Below are 27,274 nucleotides of genomic sequence, written 5' to 3' on the forward strand. Positions count from 1 at the left end.
GCTACTTCTTGGAACAGTGCTCAAGGTCACTTTCAGCCCTGCAAGTGGTAGTGGTGGGGGGACCATGAGGTTCTCGGGATTGATCCCAAGCCTCCTGTAGTAGAGCATACACTCCAACCCTTTAAAAAAAAAAAGATGAAGAAGAAGAACATTTTTAGAGGCCAGAGAGATAGTACAGAGGTCAAGGCATTTGCCATCAAACAGCTGACCTTGGTTTTGATGCCGAGTACAGCAAGTCGTCACCAGAGCACTGACAAGAGTGACCCCCGACCATAGAGATAGGAGTAAGCCCTGAGCACCACTGGAAATGGCCCAAGAAAACCTGACCAAATTTTTTTTTTCTCTTTTAAAATGTTTTTTTGAAAGAAAAGACAGTTTGGGAAAATAAGTATGCAGCACCAAGTCTGTGATAATACAGGATAGCTTTTCTCATCAAAGAAAAACAGGGTGACTGCAAAGCCAAGAAAATATGACTGCAACTGGGTGGGACTAGGGGATGAGGCTCACAGAAACAGCAAGTTCTGGGAGGAGCTGCCCTGTCTTGGTTGGGGAGTGCTGTGCTAGTTGGCCACAACCAGCAGCTGAACCAGAGGTGGGGCAGCCATCACCGTGTGCTTCCTGCAGGGCGTGGCTCGGTGCCCACCTCACAAGAAGTCTCTCCGGTACTTCCTGATGGGTCATCTCTACTGTGCACACTGTCTGTCCCCCATTAAGACTGGTGTTTTCAAAGGGAGACATTGCTCTGGTACAATGTCTGGCATGTGGAACAGCCACTTTTGTTATAATGGAAGCAAGATCAAATTTTCATGTTTCCCCCTCAACTTCTTGTCACAAAGGTCAGGCCAGTGCTTCTCAAAAGGTCTCTCTGTTCTGTCTTTCTGGCTCTGTTTCAGGCCCAGCTGCAGCGTCCCCTTTCTCAGGCCTTTAGTTTAAAGAAGCAAACTTGCAGTGAAAAGTACCAGTAACAAACAGTGCTCTTCAAAGAAGTTGAAGAAGCAGAAGGAGGACAGATTTTTATCTGCCACTTACAGCACTTGCCACTTACTAGCTCTGCTACTAAACTTGCCCTTACCGTCCTTCAAGGAACTAAGGGGGTACAGTTCAAGTGGCAGAATGTGCAAGGCCCTGAGTTTGAGTCTGGCCCTATATGCCCCCTCCAGAACTACTGGGTGTGGCGCTTAGTGGCCCCTGGCACCACCAGGTATCTCCCCTCTTAAAAATGAACAACAGGGGCTGGAGCGATAGCACAGTGGGTAGGGCGTTTTGCCTTGCACGCGGCTGACCCAAGTTTGATTCCCAGCATCCCATATGGTCCCCCGAGCACTCCCAGGAGTGACTCCTGAGTGCATGAGCCAGGAGTAACCTCTGTGCAGTGCCGGGTGTGACCCAAAAAGGAAAAAGAAAAAAAATGAACAACAAACTAGGGATTAACAACCACCTCCAAGGATGTTAGGTGACCAGATGAAATGTAAGAAAGCACCCGAAGGTCTATAAGGTTGGTGGCCAATGAAGACTAGTTATTATCCTTTCCTTTCTACCTCCAATTCTACCCTGAGCATCGCCACCCCTTTCTCAAGTATCTAAGGGGAAGTATCTGTGGGATGTAAGGCAGCATCTGGCCTGTTCTGAGTCTTAAACACTCTGTTACAATCACTTGGGGAAGAGGCAGTATTTGGGCCACAATCTGCAGTGCTCAGGGGTTACTACTGACTGTACTCGGGGATCACTACTGGCAGGGCTTGGAGAACCATATAGGTTGTCAGAGATCAAACTTAAACCTGGGTTGGCCATATTCAAGCCAAACACCCTACCTGCTGTACTATCGCTCTGGCCCCTGTTACTAACACTTCTACTCTTCCCTAACCTTCCTTCCCATAATTCACCCCGAGTCAAGGAAGTCTCCTCCTTGAGACTTTAGTCATTTCATAAAGTTTTTCTTTCATTTCTGGACCACAACCAGAGGTGCACACAGTCTACTCCTGATTCTGTTAACATGAATTACTCCAGGCAGTGCTCAGGGAACCGTATGTACTGCTGAGCTTTAAACTAGGTTTGGCTGCATACAAGGATGCATGTTAAATGCCTTAATCCCTGGACTATGTCTCCAATCCCCCATGAAGGTTTCTTTTTTTGGGGGGGGGTCACACCCGGCGATGCACAGGGGTTACTCAGGAGTTACTCCTGGCGGTGCTCAGGGGACCATATGGGATGCTGGGAATCGAACCCAGGTCGGCCGTGTGCAAGGCAAACGCCTTACCCACTGTACTACCTCTCCAGCCCCCCATGAAGTTTTTCACAAGAACACCACCCCTCACCACCCTCCACCCTCATACATATACCATAAATCCAAGAAGTCTTTTTTAAACACACGAAGTTATTATTTACTCAAAGATAAGGCAAAACTGTACCCAGGCAGTAGTGACACATATCCTACATTCTCTTCCGGAAGCTGCCTGGTCACAGCTGGCTACCCCAACCAGAAAGCAAATGACAAAAAGACAAAAATGACCAAAATGACAGCTAGAGCGGCCTTTGTGGAAGGAAACCATTACCTCTGCAATTTATTTTGCCACACAAAATATGCTTACTTCAATATTGTCATCCACCTCACATTTGCTTTCCACATTCCCATGGGCAAATGCATACCAAAGAGATGTCCCAGAAACAAAATTTACTGGAGGGAAGGGCTGGGGACCAACCCAAAGTGAAGGCAACTGAGTGATTCAAAACCCCAAGTTACCTCTAGCAGCTGCTCCAGAAATAAGAATGAAAGAGAACGCTTTCAGCTGAGACAAGGTTTTGAGACAAGCTGACTTCTTCAGAGAAATTTTTAGAAAGACACATGACAGGGTCCTGGACGGAAGCTGCTATAACTCTCATCAGAGATCCTGGTAAGCACAGCAGGTCCAGGCACCAGCAAGACACTGGAAAGTGGCCAATCCCAAGAGAAAGGGAGAGAAGAGAACCAAACCCCTGGGACCAGCCTGTCAGAAGTAGTCCAGAGAATGATTCACATATACTCTGCGTGCAACACTCCTGCTCTTAACCAGATCCTGGGAGGAAACCCACACAGTTCCGGAGGAACATTTGAGGTACATGCCATTCCATTTTCTCACATTTTGCTTATAAGTGTCTACATCTTTTTCTGAGATTGATTACCAGTGACATGAACAAATATGCTCCATCACTCAGGGACAGTCTGGACCATTTCAGGGTCTGTGGCTACACAGCTCAGGACTAGAGCTCTCCACTCAGCAGCTCCAATGAGCCTCCCATTCATCGTGTAAACAGCACACACAGACTAAAGGCTACCGAGCAGTCAGCTAGAAAACCTACTGTCCCACGGCACTGGCTGACCAGCTCCAAGACACATACCAGCAGGCTAAGATGCAAAGCCCCGTGAAGAGGATAATGGGGATGGGGTAGGAGGCACAGAGCAGCCCATGGTTATAGAAGGCCTGAGATATCTTCTCCCGCAGCCTTTCAGTCAGGGTCATCCTCAGCTGAAGTCAACTTGCTGCCATCCCGGAAAGTGACCATGGATCAGCCTGGCAAACGTTGGACAGCACTGACAATGGACACCATCTGCAGGTACCTGGCAAGAAGGAAGAAAAGCCAATTAACAAGAGTACTGGGCCCTGCACACTGGGGGGTGCGGGGGAGGTAGCAGTGTGTGGGCTGGGAAGTGTTTCAGGAGGTTCACAGGCAAAGTCTGGAGCCATCATGGAGCTATCGATAGCAACGTGCGCCCACAGACCTCAGCCTGCTCCTAGTACTGGGCAGCCTGAAATCACTCAAATCAAATATGCCAACGGTTCTGTAAGAAACACTCAACCCTCTTCTGTAGGAACTATTTTTAAAGGGCATTTTTCTTACAGGTGGCACCAAGAAACAGCCCTGTGTAACACATCACCTTCAGCTGCTCTCTGCCAAATGTGTTTTCTCTCTTTCTGAAGTATGTTTAGCAGAATCAACCCTCAACCTAAATATACCAAAAAGCGTAGTCCCCTGAGATAAAATTCAAGTCAAAATGTACTCTGGCAGCTGTATTAAGTGGAGTGTTAGATGCTGGCCCTGCAGTTGTTCCTGAACATGTGAGGAAAAAGAACCCCATACATGCACACTTCAGCAGCTGCTCCCGTCGTTAATAACAACAGCCTAATTTGGTCTAGGGAAAACACCTCTCTCTACAGCACTTAGCTTGAAATGACTGTCAAAGTGCCTCCACACACCCCCAGGCCTGTTGGGCCTCTCCATGAACTTTGACTTCTAAGCACAAGAAGCAGGGACTGGATATAGTGGTACACATCCTATCCCTAGGAAGTTCCTGGCCCAAGATTACAAACTACTCTGATTCAGCCCTTTTATTTACGTCATTACAGTTTGTTGGTTTGTTTGTTTTGCCACACCAGCGGCGCTCAGGGTTACTCCTAGCTCTGAACTCAGGAGTTACAGGAGTGCTTGGGGTATGATATGGGATGCTAGGGATTGAAACCAGATCATCTGTGTGCAAAGCAAGCACCTTAACCTCTGTTCTATCACTCTGTCCCCCGATCCAGCCTTTAAAAGACAAAATCATCAGCTCTTCTTAGTAAGCCATCCTATATTTCTCAATAAATCCTCTTTTGTATGTGCTAGCTAAAGTAAATTTCTATTACTTACAAGCAAAAAACCCTTAAACCAATACACTTATCACTGAAAACTTGCACCAAAGGTCTAGGAATCCAGAATTCTTTTCCTGAGACCGCCAATGGAATCTAAGTTTAAATCCATTTCTGTTCTGTTAAATTCATGCTCTTGGCTTAGTTACATTCAGTGATGAAAATTCAGGCCAAAAGGAGAATTCCTGCAAAGTGTCTAGACCAGAAATAAGAAGCAAAAGGAATCTACCCACAATCAATGCACAGTAAGAAATGGCTGCCGCCTTCCATCTTGCTGAAAGCACAATTTCTCGAAGAACTATGCACCTTTCTAGAATAGATTCTAAGAAAATACACAGAACCCCAGGTCCACCCAATAAACAACACAGAAGACCCAGCAGGTGACAAAGAGTAGAAGTGTTCACAGTAACTCAACTTTTGGCCAAACTTGCCCTAGAATAACAGATCAAAGCAAGCCCAGAAACTCTGCAACCCTACAAACTGCCCCCAGGGAGGAAGCAAACAGGAATGAGGCACACACCTTCAGAGATCACTCAACAGGATCCTAGAAGACTGATGGCTATCAGCTTACCACCCAGGTCCTCTGATAAGCCATGCAACTCTGCCCTTAAGTGTCCCCAAGACCAAGACCACCAGGAAATCCTGACCCTACTAGCCCCAACTCCTCTGGTCTTTGCACACAAATCCACAAATCAGCAATGCTTAAGTGTATATGCATGGGGGGGGGAGGGAGGGAAGGAAGGGGGCAAGGTACGCAATGACATGGATCTCTAAAGCCCAGTTCTTAACATATGGACTTCTGATGAGAAAAAAGTTATTCTCTTGCATTTGCAATGAACACATTTTTATTTTTCTGACACGAACTTTGCTATTTATCTTTCATCAAACTTTATTAACTGAAAATTTTTGCAGCACCTGGAAAACAGAGCTTTAAAAAAAATTCTAAGGGTCAGAGCTGGAGTGCATGTTTTGTACACAGGAGGCCTTGGTGTTATCTCTAATACTGCACAGTCCTTGAGCACCATCAGGAACAAATTCTAAGCATGAATCTGGGAGTAGCCACTGAGTACTGGGCGTGCTCTAAAAACAAAACAAAAAAGATATTTCTTTCGAATTTTTATAAAACCAAGAGGTCCCAGTCCATCAGTTATATAGCCAGCACTGCCTATGGTCCAACAGCTGTGACCCCTGGGCACAAAGTCAGGCACAAGCCCTGAGCACCGGGTGTAATCCAGAAACCTAATAAGTATAAATATTACTTATTACAAAAAAATTCTACTGGGGCTGGAGCAATAGCACAGTGGGTAGGGTGTTTGCCTTGCATGCAGCTGACCCGGGTTCGATTCCCAGCATCCCATACGGTCCCCCGAGCACCGCCAGGAGTAATTCCTGAGTACATGAGCCAGGAATAACCCCTGTGCATCGCCGGGTGTGACCCAAAAAGCAAAAAAAAAAAAAAATTCTACTACATTTACCTTACCTACCTACCTGAACCTGCAAGAAAACAGGTTTCCATCTCTACTTCCACAAATATTTTAGTGTAGTTATTTCAAAGCAAGATTTACCCAACATGAACCAAAAACCAATTTTTCTCACACAGCCCAACAGTTCTAGGATGCCTCAGATGGGATCTCCTTCACAGTTTCAGGAACTTAAACAGACACAACATGTGGAAAGAATGGAGGTCCTGGAGGCTAAGGGACTGCACTACTGCTCTAGCCCCACGATGATGGTCCATTTTGTTTCTGTACTTACCAAACTTTCACCACTTTAAAGTCTCTTCAGGGACCAGGGAGAGTTCAAAGGGTTCTGAAGCCACGCACAAGGCCAAAAGTTCAATTCCTAGCATCACACTCCCCTTTAATGTAATTGAACCCAAGCTGTCCTACATTACCAGGCAAATACCGAACCACTGTACCAGGAGTAATCCCTGAGCATTGCTGGGTGTGACTCAAAAAAAAAAAAAAAAAAAGCAAAAGGCTCCTAGATTAAAAAAAAAAAAATTCTCTACCTCCAACTCACACTATTAAGAAACAACCAAAAGGGTTTCTTGCCTTGCATGAGGCTGTGGTGGCTTGTGACCCTGGTACGAATCCTTGGCACCACACCTGGATCCACAAAGATGAAGCTCCTGAGCACTGCCAGGTGTGCCCCCTCCCCCCAAATTTTGTTTTTTTTTTTAATAAATGTGCCAATAGCAGTGGAGACAGCAGGGTAAGAGATGTAAAAACAGAGTCCAGGCTCTGCCCGAAGCTTCCCTGGTTCATCTGCTGAAACTTCTCCCCTAAGCTTCAGCCATATTTGAACTGACCTGCAGATGTTTAATGGCCACACCACTGCTCTGAAGAAATGCCTAGAAGTAAAATTTCTGGGTAGGGGGCAGAAGCAAATAGTTCAGCGAATAGGGTACTTGCTTTGCAATTTGGGTTCAATTCCCAGATTCACATACAGTCTCCTGAGCCTGCTAGAAGTGATTCCTGAGCATGGCCAGGTGTGGCCCAAAAGCCAAAAACCAAAAAAAAAAAAAAAAAAAAAAAAAAGCACCAAAACTCCCCAAAAAACAAAAAAACCACAAACCCACTAACCAAAAAACCCCTGCTGAGTAGTATAGTAAGTCTAAATTTTCTTTTCTTTTTTTTTTTTTGTGTGTGTGTCTAAATTTTCAAAGAAGCTGTCAAAGCACTTCCCAGAGACTGCCTGTGCTGTCTTACATTTCCACCACATGGCACAGATTTTCTTTGTGTCCTTGCTAGCATCTGTTTATTGCTACATTTTTTTTTAGGTGTTCCAATAGTTATGTTCTGATACTGAGGTTCTTAATTTACAGTTTTGATTGACTAGTGACCCTGTGTGTGTGTGCGTGCGTGTGCACGTGTGTGTGTGCGTGCATGTGTGTGTGTGTTTATTGCTTAGGCTACATGCATAAGATGATGGCCTAGTTTCCACTGCTTCTTTTTCAATCTGGACACCTCTTCGTGTTCTTATATCACCGTCCTGGCTAGGAGTGCTAGGACATGTCGACCTGCTATGGTAAGAAAGCTCCTATTCTTCTTCCTGACCCTGTAAGGTGAGTGTTCATTCAGTCCTCGGCTGAAGCAGCCAGGGGGAGTTTTTCATAGCTGCCCTGATGAGGCTGAGGCCACTCCCAGTCCTACTTTATGAAATGTGGGGATTTTGGTTTATTATAACATAAAAGAGTTGTGTGTGTTTTGATCATGTGGCTTTTTTAATTTGTTTGACTAATAAGGTATATTAAATGGTTCACTGATTTTTTTTCCCTTACATTTCACCAATTTTGCACTTCTAGATATAATCCTATTAAATACTGCTGGATTTAATTTGCAAATATTCTGTCAAGGACTTCTGTGTTTAAGGGACAGGTAGACTGCTTCTCAGCTGGAAGCCTGCCTCATGAGCAAAGGGGAGAAGGCAACTAGAATACATAAGGGATCACTAAGAAAACGATGGCTGGAGGAATCGGTCGAGATGGGAGATGTGTGCAGAAAATAGATAAAGGACCAAACATGATGGCCTCTCAGTAGCTATATAGCAAAACAATGCCAAAAGTAAAAAGAGAGTATGGGGAAAATTGTCTGCCATGGAGGCAGGGGGAGGGTGGGAAGGGGGGGTATACCAGGGATATTGGTGGTGGGGAATGAGCACTGGTGGAGGGATGGGTGTTTGATCATTGTGTGATTGTAACCCAAACATGAAAGCCTATAACTATCTCATGGTGATTCAATAAAATTTAAAAAAATAATAATAAAATAGAGTGAAAAAGGAAAAAAAAAGAACTTCTTTGTTTATATATTCCTTATATCAATAAGGAATATACTGGTATACTGTACTCTTTTTTGGCTTTTTGGGTCATACCAGGTGATGCTAAGGGATTACTGCTGGCTCTACACGCAGGAATTACTTCTGGAGGTGCTGAGGGACCATATGGGATGTCGGGAATTGAACTGGGGTCAACTGCACGCAAGGCAAATACTATACCCACAGTACTATATCTCCAACCCCATGCAGTATTTTTTTTCATGCTATCTTTGATATTTACGTCAGAGAAATGCTGATCTCACGGTCATGGAATGACTTGAAAAGTACTCACTCCTTAAAAAAAAAAGTTTCAGAATAAATCATCTTTAAATGTTTGGCAGAGGGGTCAGGGAGATAGATCTACGGGCTGGAGCAAATACTTTGCACACTGGAACCCTGGGTCCAAACACCAGCACCACCCGGGGGTAATCTCCAAGCACCTCCACACGTGCCAGATTTTAATGTCTGTCAGAATTTGTGATAAAACTATCTGATTTGAGGCCTTTACTATGGGAAAATTTTTAATTATTAACTGAATCTCTTTACTTAATAAAATACTTCAGGTTTTCTATTTCTTGAGTCAATCTTGTTTCTATGTGAGAAATCTGTCTATTTTATCTAGATTACCTAACTTTACATAGGGTTAAGGCTCTTGCCTCATAAAATACTCGCTCCTGGTTTGATCCTAGCACCAAATACAGTCCCTAGGGCACCTCGAGGAGTTACCCCCAGCACGAAGTCAGAAGCAAGCCCTGAGCACTCCCAGGTGTGGCCCTCCCAGCAAGGTGGGTTGGGGGGGGTGCATAAAGAAATAGTATAGTGTGTAGGATGCGTGCCTTGCATGCAGCTGACACCGGTTTGATCCCCGACACCACATATGGTTCCCAGAGCCCTGTCAGGACTGATTCTGAGCAAAGACCCCAGAGTAAGCCCGGAGCACTGCTGAGTGTGGCCCCAAACCACCTTTTTAAAAAGAGTGGATAGCAGCTGTCCATAGATCTTCCTCATGAAGCAGGATGAGCCCTACCCTATTCTGAAAAGATGCCTCAAAGGACTTTCATCCTGCAGACCACCCACTCAATGCCGCGTTTTCGGGTTCTCCTTCCTTTTTAAAACTTATTTATTTTTAATAATGGAAACACCTTGAATTCCAGAGATACAAAGTTATTCAGGGTTGATAAAGACATGCTTGCTAGGAGGCAAAGCTGCAGATGACAAACAGAAATTCAATATGGCTCACTGCTAACTCCAAAGCGCTCAGGTATATTAGCAAGCACTCACTGCAACTGAAGAGGTAGTGTGAAAGCCCCAGTTAAGAAGCCCTCAGCACTGTTAGGATGGCTGCTGACCAACACAGGACCAAAGTGGCAAGCAGTTCTCTAGGGCCTCAACTGGCAGAGAATCCAGAAAGAGCCTTGTAGGCCTCCTGAGCACTACTGGGGCTGGGGGAGGGGAGTGGGGAGCAGGGCTCAGCTTCTCTTCCAGGACACCACCTGGAACTGTTATCACAGCAAAATGGAAAAGTATCGTTTGGAGAGTAACATACCTTTCAGAATTTTGCTTATGTTGATAATATTCCTTTCACTGGTGATCTTCACTCCATTATCAAGAGGTGTTTCTTTCTCCGAATGCCACCTTTTTGATCTAACCACTAAGGAATTACAGTGACTTTAAGGCTTACTACCTGAGGAAGGACCTTTGGCCGGGCTATTGCTGCAACCAATGAAGACACTAAGCAGACAATGATGCAATTCTTGAAGGATTACAACATCTATGACTGTACCAACCTTGCTTGGGCCGTCCACTGCAGTATACAGAGCTAATGCAGGCAGTGGAGAGTGGGCATGGGAGAAAGTACAGCCAAGCATGTGGCCAACCCTGGTTTAATCCCAGGGATTGTATGTGGTCACCTTAGCATCACTGCCTGGAGTGACCTCTTAGTGCCTCTGGGTGTAGTCCCCAACCCTGTCTCCAGATGACAAAAAAAAAAAAAAGCGCAGAAATAGAGCCTTAACCCCAGTATCATCTACTCCCAATTAACTTTATAATAAGTTGGGTTTTGTTTTGTTCTGTTTTTGCTTTTTGGGTCACACCCAGCGATGCACAGGGGTTACTTCTGGCTCTGCACTCAGGATCACCCCTGGTGGTGCTCAGGGGACCATATGGGATGCTGGGAATAGAAGCCGGGTCAGTCGCGTGCAAGGCAAACACCCTACCTGTTGTGCTACTGCTCCAACCCTATAATAAGTTTTTTTTAAGCATGGAAACAGAAAAATAGACAAAGGATAACAGCTTTTTCCATGGGAAATAAAATGGAAATGTTTTTTCACCCTTGAAGCAACAGGTGGTAAACAGTAAAACTACCCCTTGTATCATGAGTGCTAACTGTATTTACTTTCTATCAGTTTTTCTGCAAAAGTAACTAAAGTTTGGGGGTGGGGGGGGAGAAAAAGCCTACACAGAGAAATTTCTTTTCATTTATCAAACTGGCAATGGCCAAAGTGTGCCACAACGCTGATGAGGATGCTGGGACAGTGCCATCCCTAGCTGAGGTGGGGATGTGGATGAAAACTCTACAGGCTCTGTGGAAAACAGCCTCCACATTTTCAAGGTATGAAGCATGTGTTCAACCTCCAATGTCGCCCACAACTACTGGCCAGTCCCTGCAGCATCACAGTCTGGAAGCCCCAAAACAGAAAGGAGGTGCAATCTCCAGAGCACAATCAGGCAAGTGTGAGCACTACAACAATAGTGTGTGATTACTGAGGCCAGGAGAACCACACAGAGAACACACATGAGCACAACTAAGAGAGCAATCCTCAGCAAGCCCGGCCGCACCCGCACAGCACAGGGGAGCTCTACATGCAGCTCTGGCAGGACCAGGTGAGCACTGCAACCAAGGGTGTGTGAGATTCCTGGTCCCCAAAACAAAAAAGAGGGGCATGGGGGGGAATTTTTTAAAAACAACACATGGAGAACTCTGGGAAGGCTCAGTGGTAGAACCCCTGCAAATTCAATCCCCAGCACTACCCCACACACCAAGTTTAACCCCAGCTGCACTGACATTTGTAACTCCTGGCACCACACGTAATGTGCAATCCCCATAACCAAGTGTGTGACTCTGCCACCTCCTCATTACAACAGCAACAGCAGCAATGAAGAGAATGGCATAAAGGATGGAGGTTTACCTGGCAAGAACACACACATCAACTCTGCACTCCTGCCTTCAGTAGGTGACCCAGGCATGTGATCATGTGTGGTCATTAACACTACTATTGTCTGCAAAAGCAAAATTAAAACCACTCCAGGGACTGGGAAGTGAGTTCAAGGGCTCAAGGGCTGATGTCCTCTGCTTGCAGAGGCCCCCAACCTCCCAGCTCCCTGATTATCATTAGATGTGGCCCCAGCGTCACAGCTCAAGTCCAGGAACTGAACTAGTCTTTCAAAGTGGGAGACACCACCCCCAGGGGGACAATGGCTTGAAACAGGAGCATGAGGTACAACTGAGGGTTTGGGGGAGAGACATATTGTTGAGTAAATTTCTTTTTCCCTAAAAAAGAGAGCAGAAAGCCAGTCAGACCCACAAGCTGTGCAAAGCACCTCTTGGAAAGAGGGAAGGTCCTCAGAACAGCTCTGGTTAAATAAGGTACATGCTAACTGTGGAATAGTATTTTGATGAAAACAAGGAAATTGTGATGTACTGACAATAAACTATCACAAATGATACAATGTCTACTTCAACGTCAGAGAAAAGAGCTCCCTCTGTATTTGTTTGAATTAGGCACAGAACCTCCCTGAACCAACACTTGAGAACTGGTAACACCTTATGCCTCTGAGGAAAGAATTTGGTAGCAGGACCAATATAGAAGGGAAACTGTCCCCAATTACACTCTGTAGTACCTTTTGAATTTTGTGCCTGGTGAATGCATTCTTACCAAAATTTTAGTGAACAAAGTTTTCTTGTGGAAGTAGCAACCTTCTTTTCTGAGCTTCAGTTGCTGTGTGGTTCTATCTCACTCATCCTCCTGTCACTGACTTCTCTCAGGAGATGGTAAGAATTGAGCCACCCTTGGATTCCCAACAGTTCCCAACATCTCCCCTGGTGCTGAGCAGAAAGTCACTGCACTGAATTAGTATGTCAGTGCAAACCATTCCTCATTAGGAGAAAAAAGGTTTTCTGAAAAGCTGATCTGCAAAGTGCACTGGTGATCAAGACTATAGACAACACTTCTGTAAGGGTCAAAATTAAACTGAAATAGTTTTCAAGAAAAAAAAGTTAACTATACTTTTTACAAGGACAGAGTTTCAGTTAAAGAACTACAGCTGATTTCAGAGAATATGCTGTCTGTAAATAAAAGATCTGGAGGATTTTTTACTGACAATTTTAAAGTAACGGGTGAGGGGCTGGAGAGAGAGCAGAGCGGGTAGGGTGCTTGCTTTGCACGTGGCTGACCTGGGTTCGATTCCCAGCATCCCATATGGTCCCCTGAGCATTGCCAGGAGTAACTCCTGAGTGTAGAGCCAGGAGTATCCCCTGTGCATCGCCAGGTGTGATCCCAAAAAAAAGCAAAATAATAATAATAATAATAAAAATAAATAAAGTAACGGGTGAGATTGCATAGCAACACCCAGATTAAAGGAAGACCAAATTAGATTAATTGGCTATGACAGTCATCAGAAGTAACCATGCATATGATGTCAATCCTCTTCACAATTCAATATCCACATTAAGGATTTTCTCCCATAAGACCAGTTACCTACATTATTAAGTTTGTCTCTCCAAACCTGGTCAGAGATGTCTAACAAAGTACTGAAACAACCACAGCTAAGAATGTGAGCAAAGAATCTCTCAGAGATGTAAGTGACCCAGGGTCCCAAGGAGGCAGTCCTGTCATTTCAAAGTTAAGAACTTTGGTCCAGGGAGACAGCATCCTCAGTCTCATGCCAACACGGACTGGCAGGAGCACGTCAATGGTGTGTAATGAATTGATCTCTACTTTATCACTATCTTAACTGCTTTTAATACAAGCACTGCAGAAGACATGGTCCCCAAACACAACTGTGTGGAAAAAGGTTACTGATCAGTGAAAAAAGACAAAGCAGAGAGCCAAGAGGTAAGACATATCCTTTCCAGGGAAACAGGCAGTTACCCCAGCAGCTGGCTGCAAACTTCACCTACCACTGCCAATCACACCTTTCCCAAAAAGCCCTCTCCCTCCCTTTTATGCCCCACCTGCCACCTAAGTTGGCCATCCTGCTCACCTGCAGTCATACACTCCTTCCACACCAGGTAATGTGCTGGACTTGCAAATTTTCTAAATGCTATAAGTCCCTGTCAAGTCACAATGTGTGTGGTCTTACAGATGAAAGGAAATTACATCTACATGATGCCTATTCCCCATGTTTTGCCAAAGTTAAAAGGAGTGGGAGTGGGTACTTGCCTTAAAATAAGAGTTACTACAAATTTTAATTGCTTCTTTTTTGGAATCTTCATCTGGTCCTAAGCAATATCCAACTAACAGGGCAGTAGTGGACCGTGACAAACACTAGGACCACACAATTCTTCCAAATCTTCTGCGACTGGATTGTTCGTGTCCTTCAGACACTTAGTATGCAAATGAAGAGAAAGTTTTGGAACTGGAGAGAAGGGTTCACCCAAAACAACAGCCTAGTTTTACAGATGAATGAGAAAGATTTGAGGCAATCATGTCATATGACCCAGGTCTCAGGAGTTACCATCAGGTTTCAATTCCTAGACCAGGAATAAGCCCAAAATAAAGACTATTCTCAAGCAACTCATAATAAAACACTTTGTTTTCACCTATTTAAGAGTCTTTCAAACATTTAGGTTTAAATGTTTACAATAAGCAATAGAAAACAGTTGTTTTTTTGTTTGTTTGTATTTGCTTTTTGGGTCACACCTGGTGATGCACAGGAGTTACTCCTGGCTCTGCACTCAGGAGTTACTCCTGGCGGTGCTCAGGGGACCATATGGGATGCTGGGAGTCGAATCCGGGTTGGCCGCGTGCAAGGCCAATGCCCTACCCGCTGTGCTAGCTCTCCAGCCCCAACACAGTTGTTTTTATAGTAAATTACAAAGTGAAAAACTGACATTAGCTATCATCTCACACCACTGAGATCAGCACACATCACAAAGAACAAAAACAACCAGTGTTGGCGTTGGCGTGGATGTAGACAAAAGAGGACCCTCATTCACTGCTGGTGGGAATGTCAACTGGGAATGTCCACTGCTGATGGGAATACAACATAGTCACTCCTCAAAAAACTAGGAATTGAACATATGGATAACCCAGCAATTCTACTTCTTGGCATCCAGCCCCAGGGCCCAACAACCCTCTTTTAAAAAGACATTTATACTCCTATGTTCACTGCAGCACTAATCAACGGCAGCGACAGTGAAAATCTGGAAACAACCCAAATGTCCAAGAATAGATGAGTAGATAAAGAAACTATGTTACATATACAAAATGGAATACTACTCCACTTTAAGGAAAAGTGAAATCATGCAATTTGCTGCTACACGGATGGATCTGGAAAGTATGCTGAGTGAGGTTAGAAGAGGACAAACACAGTGTGATTTCTCACTTGAAATCACCATAGCAGGGACTAAGAACAAGTCTTCTGCTAGAAGCTTACTACAGGGAAGAGGAGAGACACTGGACCAGTGGCAGAGGAAATGGAAACTCTGCGGAGAGGGTGTAGTGTTGGAATGTTTCATGCATGAAACCCTATGAATAACAGTTTAGTAAGCTACAATGCCTAAAATGAAATTTAAAAAAATGATATTTGGACATTTGGGGGCGGGATAGTACAGGAGCTTACTATGCACATGGCCATCTCCGGTTTGATGTCCTGCACTATATATGGGTCCCCGAGCACACAGTTAGTAGTAAGCCCTGAGCACCCTCAGATGTGGCCCCAAAACAAAATGAAACATCATTTTAGGGATGGTGAAGCACATACCCTGCATGTATGAGGGTTTTAGTTTGATCCCCAGCACTGCATGACTCCCCATGCCCTGGCAGGGTATCCCAAACGGTCCTTCAAGTACTGCTGGGTCTGGGTTCCACAACAATAAAAATGAAATAGTATTTGTCATGCCAACCATTTTAAGTGGTTTTAAGTTCATTAAAGTTCATTAAGTATATTCATAGAGCTGTACAGTCATCATCCATTATCAGAACTTTTTCTGACTTCCCAAACTGTATCTTTTGTTTTAACCAGAAGTTCATTACATCATCATCATCATCATCATCATCATCATCATCATCATCATCATCCCTGTTTTTTGGGGGGGAGGAAGGCCCACACCAAGCAATGCTAAGGGTTTTCTCCTGGCTCCGTGCTCAAGAATTATGGGGCTGGAGCGATAGCACAGTGGGTAGGGCGCTTGCCTTGCACACGGCCAACCCGGGTTCGATTCCCAGCATGCCATATGGTCCCCCGAGCACCGCCAGGAGTAATTCCTGAGTGCATGACCCAGGAGTAATCCCTGTGCATCGCCAGGTGTGACCCAAAAAGCAAAAAAAAAAAAAAAATTTTAAATACTCAGGAATAAGGCTGGAGCAATATAGCACAGCAGGTAGGGTGTTTGCCTTGCATGTGGCAGACCCAGATTCGAGTCATCCATCCCTCTTGGAGAGCCCAGCAAGCTACCAAGAGTATTCCGCCCACACAGCAGAGCCTGGCAAGCTACCTATGGCATATTCGATATACCAAAATCTGTAACAAGTCTCACAATGGAGACATTACTGGTGCCCGCTCGAGCAAATCGATGAACAACAGGAGCACAGTGCTATAGTGCCACCCAGGAATACAAGTATCAGGGTTTAGAAGATGGGTTCAAGTGCTGGCAGTGCATGTTTTGCATGTATGAGGCCAGTTTTGATTCAAGCAACCTAGTCCCATGAGCAATGCAGCGAGTGACCTCCCACCACACCTTCCTCAGGGAGTAGCCCCAAACACTGTCACATGTGATCTGAAACAAACAAAAAGCAGAATGGATGTAATCAGCTGCACTCAAAGCAAGTGCCCTATCCACTATACTATGTATCACTCCAGCCCTATCCCTTATTTTTAGAGCAATGGAATACATGTTGGTAAGGATGTGGATGAATCTGGAACTATCATCCATTACTAATGGGAATGTAAAATTGCACATCACTGTGGAAAATAGTTTGATGGTTCCTCATAAAAGAAAACAGAATCACCAAATGATCCAGTAATTCCTCTCCTAGAAATATACCTGAAGAACTGAAAGTAGACACATGAACAAGTGTTTGTACGCTCATGCTCATAACAGTATTTTATTCACAATAGCCCAAATGTTCACTGGGAGATGAAATGATAGTGTTGTTATTTGGCTTGAAAGAGAAACAAATTTCTGGTACTTGCTACAACATGATTAAACACCGAAAACATAAAAAGAAGTAAGTCAGACACAAAAGATGAGAGATAGCATGCCTCTACTATAAAAGGGAGCTAGAATAGGCCAATTCAGGAGAAGTAAAAGGACAGCTGTCAGGAAGTTGGGGGGGTGGAGGGGAGAAAGTAGAGTTCTTTAATGGATACAGAGTTTCTGTTTGAAAAGAAGACAAAGTTCTGAAAGGGTGCCTAACATTCAATCATGAGTAACTTTGTAATTCAAGGTAATTCAAGTAAACAAAAAAAGAGAGTGGTGATGTTTATACATTATGAACTGTATCTGACTGATGACAATCAATCATACACATATAAATGGTAAATACTGTTATATATCTATTTTACCATTTAAAAAATTACCTAATATTGAAAATGAAAATTAACTTATGAGAAGAGGATCATGCATGAGGACCTTTTTAAAACAAAAGGTAACAAAACAACAACAACAAAAAAACAGGGTCTCTGAATTCATGATTAACTGCAGACAACGGATCGCAAACACACTACACAGACACACACAAATTCACTGCTCTCTGCTTTTGTGTATATTTGAATGTCATCATCCACTTTATTATTTTTTCTAACTTTATTTAAACCCGTGGTTTATGAAACAGTTCATAAGATAGTTGTTTCGGGCATTCACTGTTCCAATACCAATCTCACCAGCAATGTGACCTTCCCTCCACTACTGTCCATGGCTTCCCATACAACCAACCCCCCCCCCAAGTTTGCCCCCCAGCAGGCAACACAAAATAATCTATTTTATATTGCTTGTTACAATGAGATGGTAAGTGGAATTATCAAAAAACAGTTCAGTAAATGAAAATTGTTCTATCTCACAATGGTGCTATTAAAGTCATTGAGGATTTACTGAGCTGTTGATATAATTGACTTTAATTTTTAAAAAAGAAACCTTTTCAAAATTTAACTTTTTATAAAATTTAGCAAGAGTAAATACAGATGGATCGAAGAACTTAATATAAGAGCAAAAACACTTCAAACTCATAGAAAATACAAGGCAAAGCTTCACCGTACTGAACATGCCAATAATTTCTTGAATATAACACAAAAAGTTAAGGCCACAAAGGAAAAACAGACAACTGTATATAAAAAAAAAAGTATGACTATATCCATCAAAATATGCTAATATTTTATGCTAATAACTGTGCAAAAAGACAGAATGGGAGAAAATATTTGCAAATAATATATTTGACAAAGGATTAATATCCAGAGTATCCAGAATATTAATATCCAGAAAACTTGAAACTCAGCTGTAAAAACCTATTTAATTTCAAAGAGGCAGGGGAATAAAGCAGTGGCAGAGAAATGGAGACATTTCTCCAGGGGTCAGAGTAATAGTACAATGAGTATGGCTTTTGCTGTGCATGGGGTCAACCCAGGTTCAATAACTGGAACCCCTTACAGTCCCTGAGCTCTGCCATGAGTGATTCCTGAATGCATGCCCAGGAGTAACGACTGAGCACGATCAATTGTGGCCCCCCAAAAAATTACTGACAAAGAATTGTCAGTGCCAAGGATGGAATCCAGGGTCTCACACAAAGCAGGTGGTCTTACCAGTAAAGCCATATTACCAACCCTAGATATTTAAAAACTACAATGAGGAGCCAGAACAATAGTGGAGCCTTCAAACCACCCCTCCTCCTCCCCACACACACACACTCACACAGAGCTGTAAGCTACAGCATGACAGGCACTTACACATGTATGCACGTGTGCATATTCATACACACACACACACACACACACACACACTTGTTAACAGCATGGCAAGCACTGATTTTAAGTGCATGGAGCCAGAGCTCTCAAAATATGGTACCCAAGGCCAGTAGTACCTGGTAACTGTTGGATAACACTGGGTTGTCCTTGCTCCTCCCGAAGGGAGCTTAAGTTTATTAAGTTACTCCCACAATCCCTGAGGCACACCCAATTCCATGAGGCACTAATGATCCTATACTGCTTTCCTCTTTCCTTTATGTCATTTGCATGGGTTTTTTTTTTTAGCAATATCCTTTTTGTATAGACACAGGAAGACAGTTGATGCTATGCTTTTGTAACATTTGGAGTTAACTCCAAATAATATTTACTCCTGGGCATCCATCCTATTTACATGACTTAAGCCTCAGTTGCCCTTACTTCCTAGAACCCCAAAATCTGGGTCCTGATGAAGGGACTGGATGGACCCAGGGCAGGCTGTAAACTACCCTGGCATCGAAAGGGGGCAGGCCAAGCACCATAAGTATAATAAGAGCATGGTCATGGAACAAACTCTGTCATGACCGAAAAAGAACTGAATAAGGACCCTTCGGGGTTTAGGAAAGACTAACCCGGCCTGAGGACTGTACTCTGGGATATATAGTGAGATGTCTCCAGAAAGAGCCAACCTTTAAGCTTAATATATCTCTGACTGTGTTTATACAAAATGACTAGAAATATTAGTAAGAAATAAATTTACTGTGATTGATTAAATGGATTAGCAGCTGAGGAAAGGAGAAAGCAATATACCCTAGATGGAATCCCACCCTGGAGCAGATCTCCCAGTAATCTAGAGTGCTGAACCCTCAGATGAGATTTGTCCTTGAGCTAATCTCCTAGAGCTTCCCCTGAAGGAGTGGCTTTACATCTATTCGTTGTTATGACAATGTTCAACCCCACCTATGTGTACCCCCACATTTCATAATTTCCTTATAACTGTGCTGTAAGGGGAAGAGAGAGAATGAAGCTAAGGACAAGGGGATGAGAAGGAGGAGGCTAGGGAAAAGGGATGACTACGACAGGGAAAGGAAAAGAAATTACTGTGCTGTAAGAGATCAAACTACATTGGGGAGGAGAGAGAAATACAGTCTACCAACCATCCTGAGGCCCTGTTTCTCCGTTCCCCTGTGAACGCTGTGGGCCAGCTAGGAGAACGGTTCTCGGCCATAGAATGTTCATGGTTTCCCCACCCCCCACGTTTTGAGACTCACCTGTTTATTTTTATTTATTTATTTATTTTTGCTTTTTGGGTCACACCCGGCATTGCACAGGGGTTATTCCTGGCTCTGCACTCAGGAATTACTCCTGTCAGTGCACAGGGGACCATACGGGATGCTAGGAATCAAACTCAGGTCAGCCGCATGCAAAGCAAATGCCCTACCCGCTGTGCTACTGCTCCAGCCCCATGAGACTCACTTGTTTAAAGTTCAAATTGCAGGGCCTACTTCTAACCTAGAGGACCCCCTTCTCTGTAAGTGGGGTTAACACTCTTCTCCCAAGATCAGGGAAATAGCTCAGAAGGCTAGAGTGCATGCTCTGCATGGGGAGTTAACTCCAAATGTTACCCAACTAGTAGTAGCCCCAGCACTGCAGATGTGACCCCAAAGCCGAAACAAACTCGGCCTCCATGTGATTCAATTCGCTCTGAGGATCACTGGTATGAAGCAATGTCTATCTAGATGTCTATCTAGTTAGGAAAATTTTTTCTTTTTTTTGGCTTTGGCTTTTCCTTCTTGGGTCACATGTGGTGATGCTCAGGAGTTACTCCTTGCTCTACACTCAAGAATCACTTCTGGCAGTGCTCAGGGGACCATATAGGATGCCAGGGATCAAACCCAGGTCCTCTGCGTGCAAGACAAACGTCATACCCGCTGCACTATATTGCTCCAGCCCAGGAAAACATTTCTCACTCGAAACCCATTCAATTACTTTAATGCAAACTCATGTCAAGATACTAATCTCTTTTTAATTGTGAAATGATAAGCAGAAAGATGAGAAATACTTTTCGTAATCTGGCAGAATTCTGGAACTGCTCATTGAGAAGAGTACAGTGTCACTAAGTACATCAAACCCAGCTTGTAAAGGTGACACCAAAGTGCCTCTGGAATTTCAACATTTACATTACTTGAAAATACTTTAACATTGGAAAACAGCTACAACTGCCATCCTGGCATAACTAATGATTTTGCTGCTCTGGCTAAAACAAAAGGGGATAAACAAAATTTAAACTTCAGAAGGGCTACAGAAATGATGATAGCTTCAAATTTGAAAGTAGAGGTCTATCTACTTAGAACATACAAACTATTGAAATACCAGATCCTTTATCATACTAACTTCCAACTCAGGAACAAATGGTAGGACAGAGATACAGTCCCATGGTTAGGGCACATGCCTTGTTATGTGCCAGATCCAATTCAGTCTCTGGTACCCATGGCTTCCTGAGCATCATGGAGATAGCCCTGGTGATGCTGGCACCACAGTGCCTCAGCTGCACAGTCTCAGCTCTGAGCACTGAACTTCCAGTCCAGACTGCCAGGAGTGGGTGCTCCATGAACATTACTTGGGAGGTCCAAAATAAAACAAACAACTGGCATATTATCTTAGATATTTCACACTCCCAGAAAATGCTAAATATAAGAGAAACCAGTGATTTTCAAATGTTTTTGGCTCATGATCCCTATACCAAAAATCTGAACACATATCTCCAACAAAGGTATATTTTTATATAAATTATAAATGTTACTATAATACACAGTATAAATTATAAATCAATGAAAACTAGAATTGAGGTAAACCTGATAATTAAGTTTTGTTTGTTGAGATTCATGTCCACCCCAGATGAGTACACACACCCGTCTTTGGACTACAACGCAAGCTCATGAATGGGTCACATAGGACCCATAAAGCACTCTTAGCTATAGGCAGGACACAAGTACTCTAGACGAGCTACTGTCTCCACCCTGCTGAGCTTCACCTTCTAATTCAAGTCTGTGATGTTTGCTTCCTCTCTTGTCCCCTACTGCCTCTTTGTGCTACCTCCCATTTGTCAACAGACAATGGAAAAGATGGTGAAGCCAGGAGGTACAAGAAGAGCATCAAGCAGGCACTCTGTTGACAAATAAGCAGGGGTAAGCACTGAGCTCTGCCTCTAACTAACATAACAAGGTTATCCAGGGGCAGACAGATAGGATCGTGAAAACTCATCAGTTAAGGGGGTGATAACAGTCATCTCCCCTGGTTATTATGACAAATGAGATAAGCTATTATTAGTGCACCGAGCAGAGTACCTAGACAGCACAAAATCTCAATAAATATTTTATTCTGAATGATTACTTCAGGTGGCAAAAGAAGCTATCTGGACTTTGTTTCATTGGCCATTTCAGGAACGGTGCAAGTTACAGAGGAAGCAGTTCAGGTGGCCGAGCCCAACAGACAGGAGACTTGGATCCACCAGGTACAAGCTGAATAAACCTGGGAGCCCTGTTTCTATCTGGGGACAGGCAGTCTTCCCACCGGCAGGAGTGAGGATACAATCCATGGATGCACTTCTCAGAGTTGGCTACAATTAAGGCAGGAGGCAAGCAAATGAAGGTAAACAAACGCCCGTGAATTTAAGTGTCCTTGAGACACACTCCTATGTGTGTGAGCACCCCAACGCCTATCGCACCTGCAGGGAACCTCACAGAGATGGGTTTGTTCACCAGCTGGGGCAGTGCACCTCAATTGCTATATTTCCATTTTCTAATCATACACTAGGAGTATGCTTTTTACCCAACTCTTCATGGTAAACGAATTTAAATTATGGGAATGAGGGTGTCCTATCTCACTGATAAGTAAACTGAGGATGACTGGAGATGCTTTTTGTATTTTGTTTCAAACTTGGGCCACACCCCGCAGTGCTCGGGGCTACTCCCAGCTTTGTGCTCTGGAGACCACAAGCAGTATCAGGAATCAGAGGGCTTGGCCCGTGCTAGGCAAGTGCCACAGCTGAGGTGCTGTTCTTGCCACAAACACCAAGGAAACAACAGACCACACAAATGAAATCAGTTTGAGATCAACGAGAAACAATTCTTTCCATTTTTTACGTAAGAAACTATAGAAAGGTATTTTAAATATATTTGGATTTTTTTTTTAAACATCAATGTGACCGGTGGGAATGGTGCAAAATACGTAAAATGCCTAGGCTGTATTAATACACTGGAGTGGGCGGAGGGAGGGTTGAAGTTCATCAGTGAGGCATCTCCCAGAAACACGTAAAATCTCTTCTTTCCGGCGTAACCAGACAGGCTCAGCGCTAACCTGCTCACCAGAAGCTTCGGTCCTCACTCGAGTCGCCGGCCAGTGAGCGACCAAACTCCATCAACGCGTGGTCAGATCAATCAAAGGGTCACGCCGTGAAAGATCCCACGGTCCCGGGCACAAGGACCATTCTAGCGCGTCGGGAGAACCCGTGCCCCCCCCCCCCAAACCCCCGGGGCCGCTCGCAAGTGTCACCACCCATCAGCGCGACTCGAACGCGGGGGGGAGGGAGGGGAGGGGTCCTGACAGCCCCCCCCCCCGCCAGTGCCAACACCACCTCCGCCTGGCCCGACCAACTTTCCGCAACTCCAACCGCGCGAGTGCCCACGTGACTCCAGAACCCCCCCACCCCCGAGCCCGGACCCCCGGAGGGCGAGCAAAGCCCTCTGAGCCGAGTCTGAGCTGGGGCAGAACGGCACCCTGGAAGCCACCGGGGACCCCCTGGGAGGAGCGAGTGTCGCCTCCGCGGCGCCGCTCGGCACTCGGGGAAACCCAGGCCGCCGCTGCCGAGACCGCGGGGCCACGCCGCGACCCCCACAGCCGCAGGGCTCCCACGCGGGGCGCGGCCCGGTGGGGGTGGCGACGCCGCGGCCCGGCCCCCTTTCCGGCCCGCGCTCCTGCTGGACAGCGCCCACGCCCGCGCGGCCCTCCCCCGCGGCCCCCATTCCGGACCCCTCCCCCCCGCCTCCACGCCGGAGGCCCCGGCTAGCCGCGCCGACTGGCGCCCTGGGGACGCGCGTACCTGTGGCCGGAGCAGTTGCCCGGGCGGCGGCGGCGGCGGCGGCAGCGGCGAGAACGGGCCGCGGCGTGCGCGCTCCCGGCCGCGGTACGGTGCGTGGCGCCCGCCCTCTCTTTCTCGACGGCCCAGCGCCCGCGCAACTCTCCGCCCCTTCACCTTTCACCTTCTACCTTTCCCCTCCCGTCCCGGCCGCCCTCCGCACGTGCTCCCCGCGCCGTGCGCATGCGTGGTCTAGCCCCGCCTCGCGGCTCCCTCTTGCCCCCTGGCGGACGCTCGCCACACTACCCCGAGGGAGGGAAGGAGGCGCGGTCCCGCGAGGCGGGTGCGAACCGAGGGCGGTGGGCGGGGAGATGGAGTCGGAGTTCGGGGTCCTTATAACCGCACCAGAGCTTTTGACGGTGCGTTCCCGGGAATTAGCTAGAGCTTGCGCAAGATGTTCGTGCTTCCTGTTGCGTAACAGCCAAAAATGAAAAACAGCTGAGATGCACAGCAAATGCAGATGAGGTGAATAAAGTATACTCATACAATGAGTTAAGAAATTTTATAATTACTGATCCGAGAGGTGTTCTGGAAGAAAACATCCAAATGACGCATAGGAGGCCAATGGATATGGTTCAGTGCTAAAAGTGCATGCCTGGCATGAGTAAAGCCCAACGCTGGAGGGGGAACAAAGGTATGTAGACTATGTTCACAATGGTGTAAAAAAAAAAAAGGATTTGAAGTGATAGTGATGACTGGCTAAAATCCTCCCAAATGGAATAAAGAACAAAACTGAAATCAAACTCCTCTGGGCATGGGCTGTTGAACTAGCACAGACAGAACCTGCTAAAATGCAAAGAACATTTATTTTTCCCTTGTCCTACTCCCAAAATCCTCAAGAAGGAAAACATCATGTAGAAAATTTTTAAATATGATTATAAGACCCCTTAATCGGAAGGCTTTAGGAATTGCAAAACAGAAACACCACTAGAACTCACCTGGAACCCATTAGATGACAGCAGAGCACCAGGACCAGACCACAATGGCACTATTGACTGCCCTGGCAGCTACCAGCCTGCAACTGGTGCTGCCTAAGTGTATGTTCCTTCCTATTTTTTCCTTATAAACTGCATCTCTGGCAAAGCAGACAAGACAGTTCTCCAGGATGTGAATTCACCATCATTCAGCCTGCTGCCAGTTGCTTCCTCTGCCCCTCAGTTACCTCCTCAAGCAGCAGGAGAACTTGACCTGCACGGTTGTAAATGTTGAGGTGCCAGCCAGGAGTGATTTCTGCTGTGACAAACTGACCTCAGATCCAGAATTTTAAAAATTATTATTTCCTCCTTTCCTCCCCCTTTCTTTTCCTTTGTTGTGGTTTCAGCAGTGACAGGGGATTGTACACACACACACACACACACACACACACACACACACCCCACAGTGGTGTTCCCACACTTTTTTTTTTTTTTTTGGTTTTTGGGTCATACCCAGCAATGCTCAGGGGTTACTCCTGGCTCTGCACACAGGAATTACCCCTGGCAGTGCTCCGGGGACCGTATGGGATCCTGGGAATCGAATGCGGGTCGGCCACATGCAAAGCCAACGCCCTACCAGCTGTGCTATTGCTCCAGCCCATTCCCACACTTTTTAACTGTGGTGCTGGCCAGGTTGCACATGGGGTTGTGGCCCTTGCACAACTGGCCACGGAGCTCACTGAGGTTTGCACTCCTTTAGCTGCAGTGTTTGTACACTTGCTCACCAGGACCCACACTCTCAGCTGAAGCATACAAGTTAAGGATGTGGTGGTGAGAGACACACAGTGAGAGAAAGAGAGAGAGAGAAAGAGAGAGAGAGAGAGAGAGAGAGAGCAAGAGAGAGGTGCCTGCCATAGAGGCAGACTGGTGAAGGAGGGGCAGGGGAGGCCGAGAGGGGAAGTTGGTGGTGGGAAATGTACACTGGTGAAGGGAAGGGTGTTGGAACCTTGTATAACGGAAACCCAATCATGAACAACTTTGTAACTGTGTATTTACTGGTTATTCAATTTAAAAAAAAGAGAAAGAAATATGTTGGTTGCAAGTAAATACTTGTTCTATGAACCAATTATTTTGTAATGCTCCCAGCACATTTAAATTGATACCTTGTATTTTAATTAATTTCAATTAGTAAGTGTGCAATAAAATCTTAAAATAAAATTAGGGGATTAAAAAAGAATGTGGTGCTTTCCAGAGACCCTGGATGTGCTCATACACTTACTTGCCAGAGGTCATGGACTTCCCGTGACCACAATACTCATACATCTTTTAGCTGTGTTGCTCACCAGCTTTTTGTGGTGCTTACTCACACATGACTGTGTGGAACTCACTGGTGGTACTGGGAATAAGAGATAGCAGTGCTGTCGGCCTAAAATGGAACTGCCTGGATCATGCTTATCACACATGGGACACCAGGGACTGGAACTTATAACCTTATAACCATATGCTTGCAAGGCAGGCACTCTCTGCCATTTTGCCCTCATTCCAGGCCCCAGATCCAGAATTGTTCTGGTATCTCCTGTGTAGATGCCATGACTCTTCACCTTGGGCACTTGTTCCTCTTTCCTGTCCCATTGCTGGATGCCTCTCACACAATTCCAGACAAGAGAAAGATGCCTTGGCTAAGTTGATCAACTCTGACTATGTAAACACAATTACATATTTATTTTTCCTTGGAAAATAAGTAAAAAAAAAAAAAAGTCACCCCGGAGTGCATGCCTCCAAACTCTCTTCCCCTCCCTCACAAGCAGAACACTGAGCAATTTTATTGAGGACTGTTTTGGAGCGGGAATAGTGGTAGGACTCTTACCCATAATTTGGGACCCTCATTCATTAAAATTTGTTTTAGTCTGTGTGGACACATGCATGTCTGTTATTATGGCAACTATTGGAAATGTACTATAAGCCTTCCCCCACTCCCAGTCCTCCATTCAATAACCTTATCTGATTCTGTTTAGATGAACTGATTACAGCTATAATCTGGTGACAAAGAAGAAAGCAGTTTTTTTCTGCAGGAGAAATCTGAGAACTAGCTAGTGATGTGAGCCTGCATTCTCACCTGGAAGGATTCTCCCTTCAGACTAAACTCAGACCATCTCAGGATTTTCTTTCCCTCTTCCCTAAATATGTGTCCTTAGAGGTTGCTTTATGGACACAAAGTTAAAAATACATCATGGTGGCAGGATCCTGGGAGATGGTCAAAGGTGTGGAGTGCATGATTTGTGCAGAGGCCCTGGGTTCGATCCTCCACATTGTAGAGTCACTGGAGCACCTCTGCAGGGACCCCTGAGCACTGAGCCAACACAGCCAGATATGGCCTAAAGCCCTGAAAAATAATTAAGGGAGGTGGTAAAACTAATTGATTAAAATACACTATGGAGGCTGGGAAGGTAATTCTGTAGTCAGGGATGCATATCTTGCATGCACAGAGACCTGATTTTGATCCCCAGCACCATATGCCCCCCCAGGCACTACTGGGGTTTCCTTGGTGACCCCCAGTACCATAGGTGAGCACTAGTACATTCAGAGCACTG

The 27,274-nt window shown here is 45.2% G+C and overlaps 1 protein-coding gene across 2 annotated transcripts in view; it reads right to left on the reverse strand.

The window, feature by feature from the left end:
- SCAP (SREBF chaperone) overlaps positions 1 to 23,755 on the reverse strand; it is a 54,775-nt gene extending 31,020 nt beyond the window's left edge. For both annotated transcript variants that reach the window (XM_056129165.1, XM_056129164.1), the window contains exons 1-2: positions 23,734 to 23,755; positions 3,376 to 3,595 (exon numbers count right to left, since the gene is read on the reverse strand). In XM_056129165.1, the coding sequence (XP_055985140.1) occupies positions 3,376 to 3,497 (122 nt within the window). In that variant the 5' untranslated portion in view covers positions 3,498 to 3,595; positions 23,734 to 23,755. The remainder of the gene's footprint in view (positions 1 to 3,375; positions 3,596 to 23,733) is intronic.
- Positions 23,756 to 27,274: the final 3,519 nt, after the last annotated feature.

This window comes from Sorex fumeus, unplaced genomic scaffold, assembly GCF_029834395.1.
Source record: "Sorex fumeus unplaced genomic scaffold, SorFum_2.1 ptg000072l, whole genome shotgun sequence".
NCBI classification, from domain to species: domain Eukaryota; kingdom Metazoa; phylum Chordata; class Mammalia; order Eulipotyphla; family Soricidae; genus Sorex; species Sorex fumeus.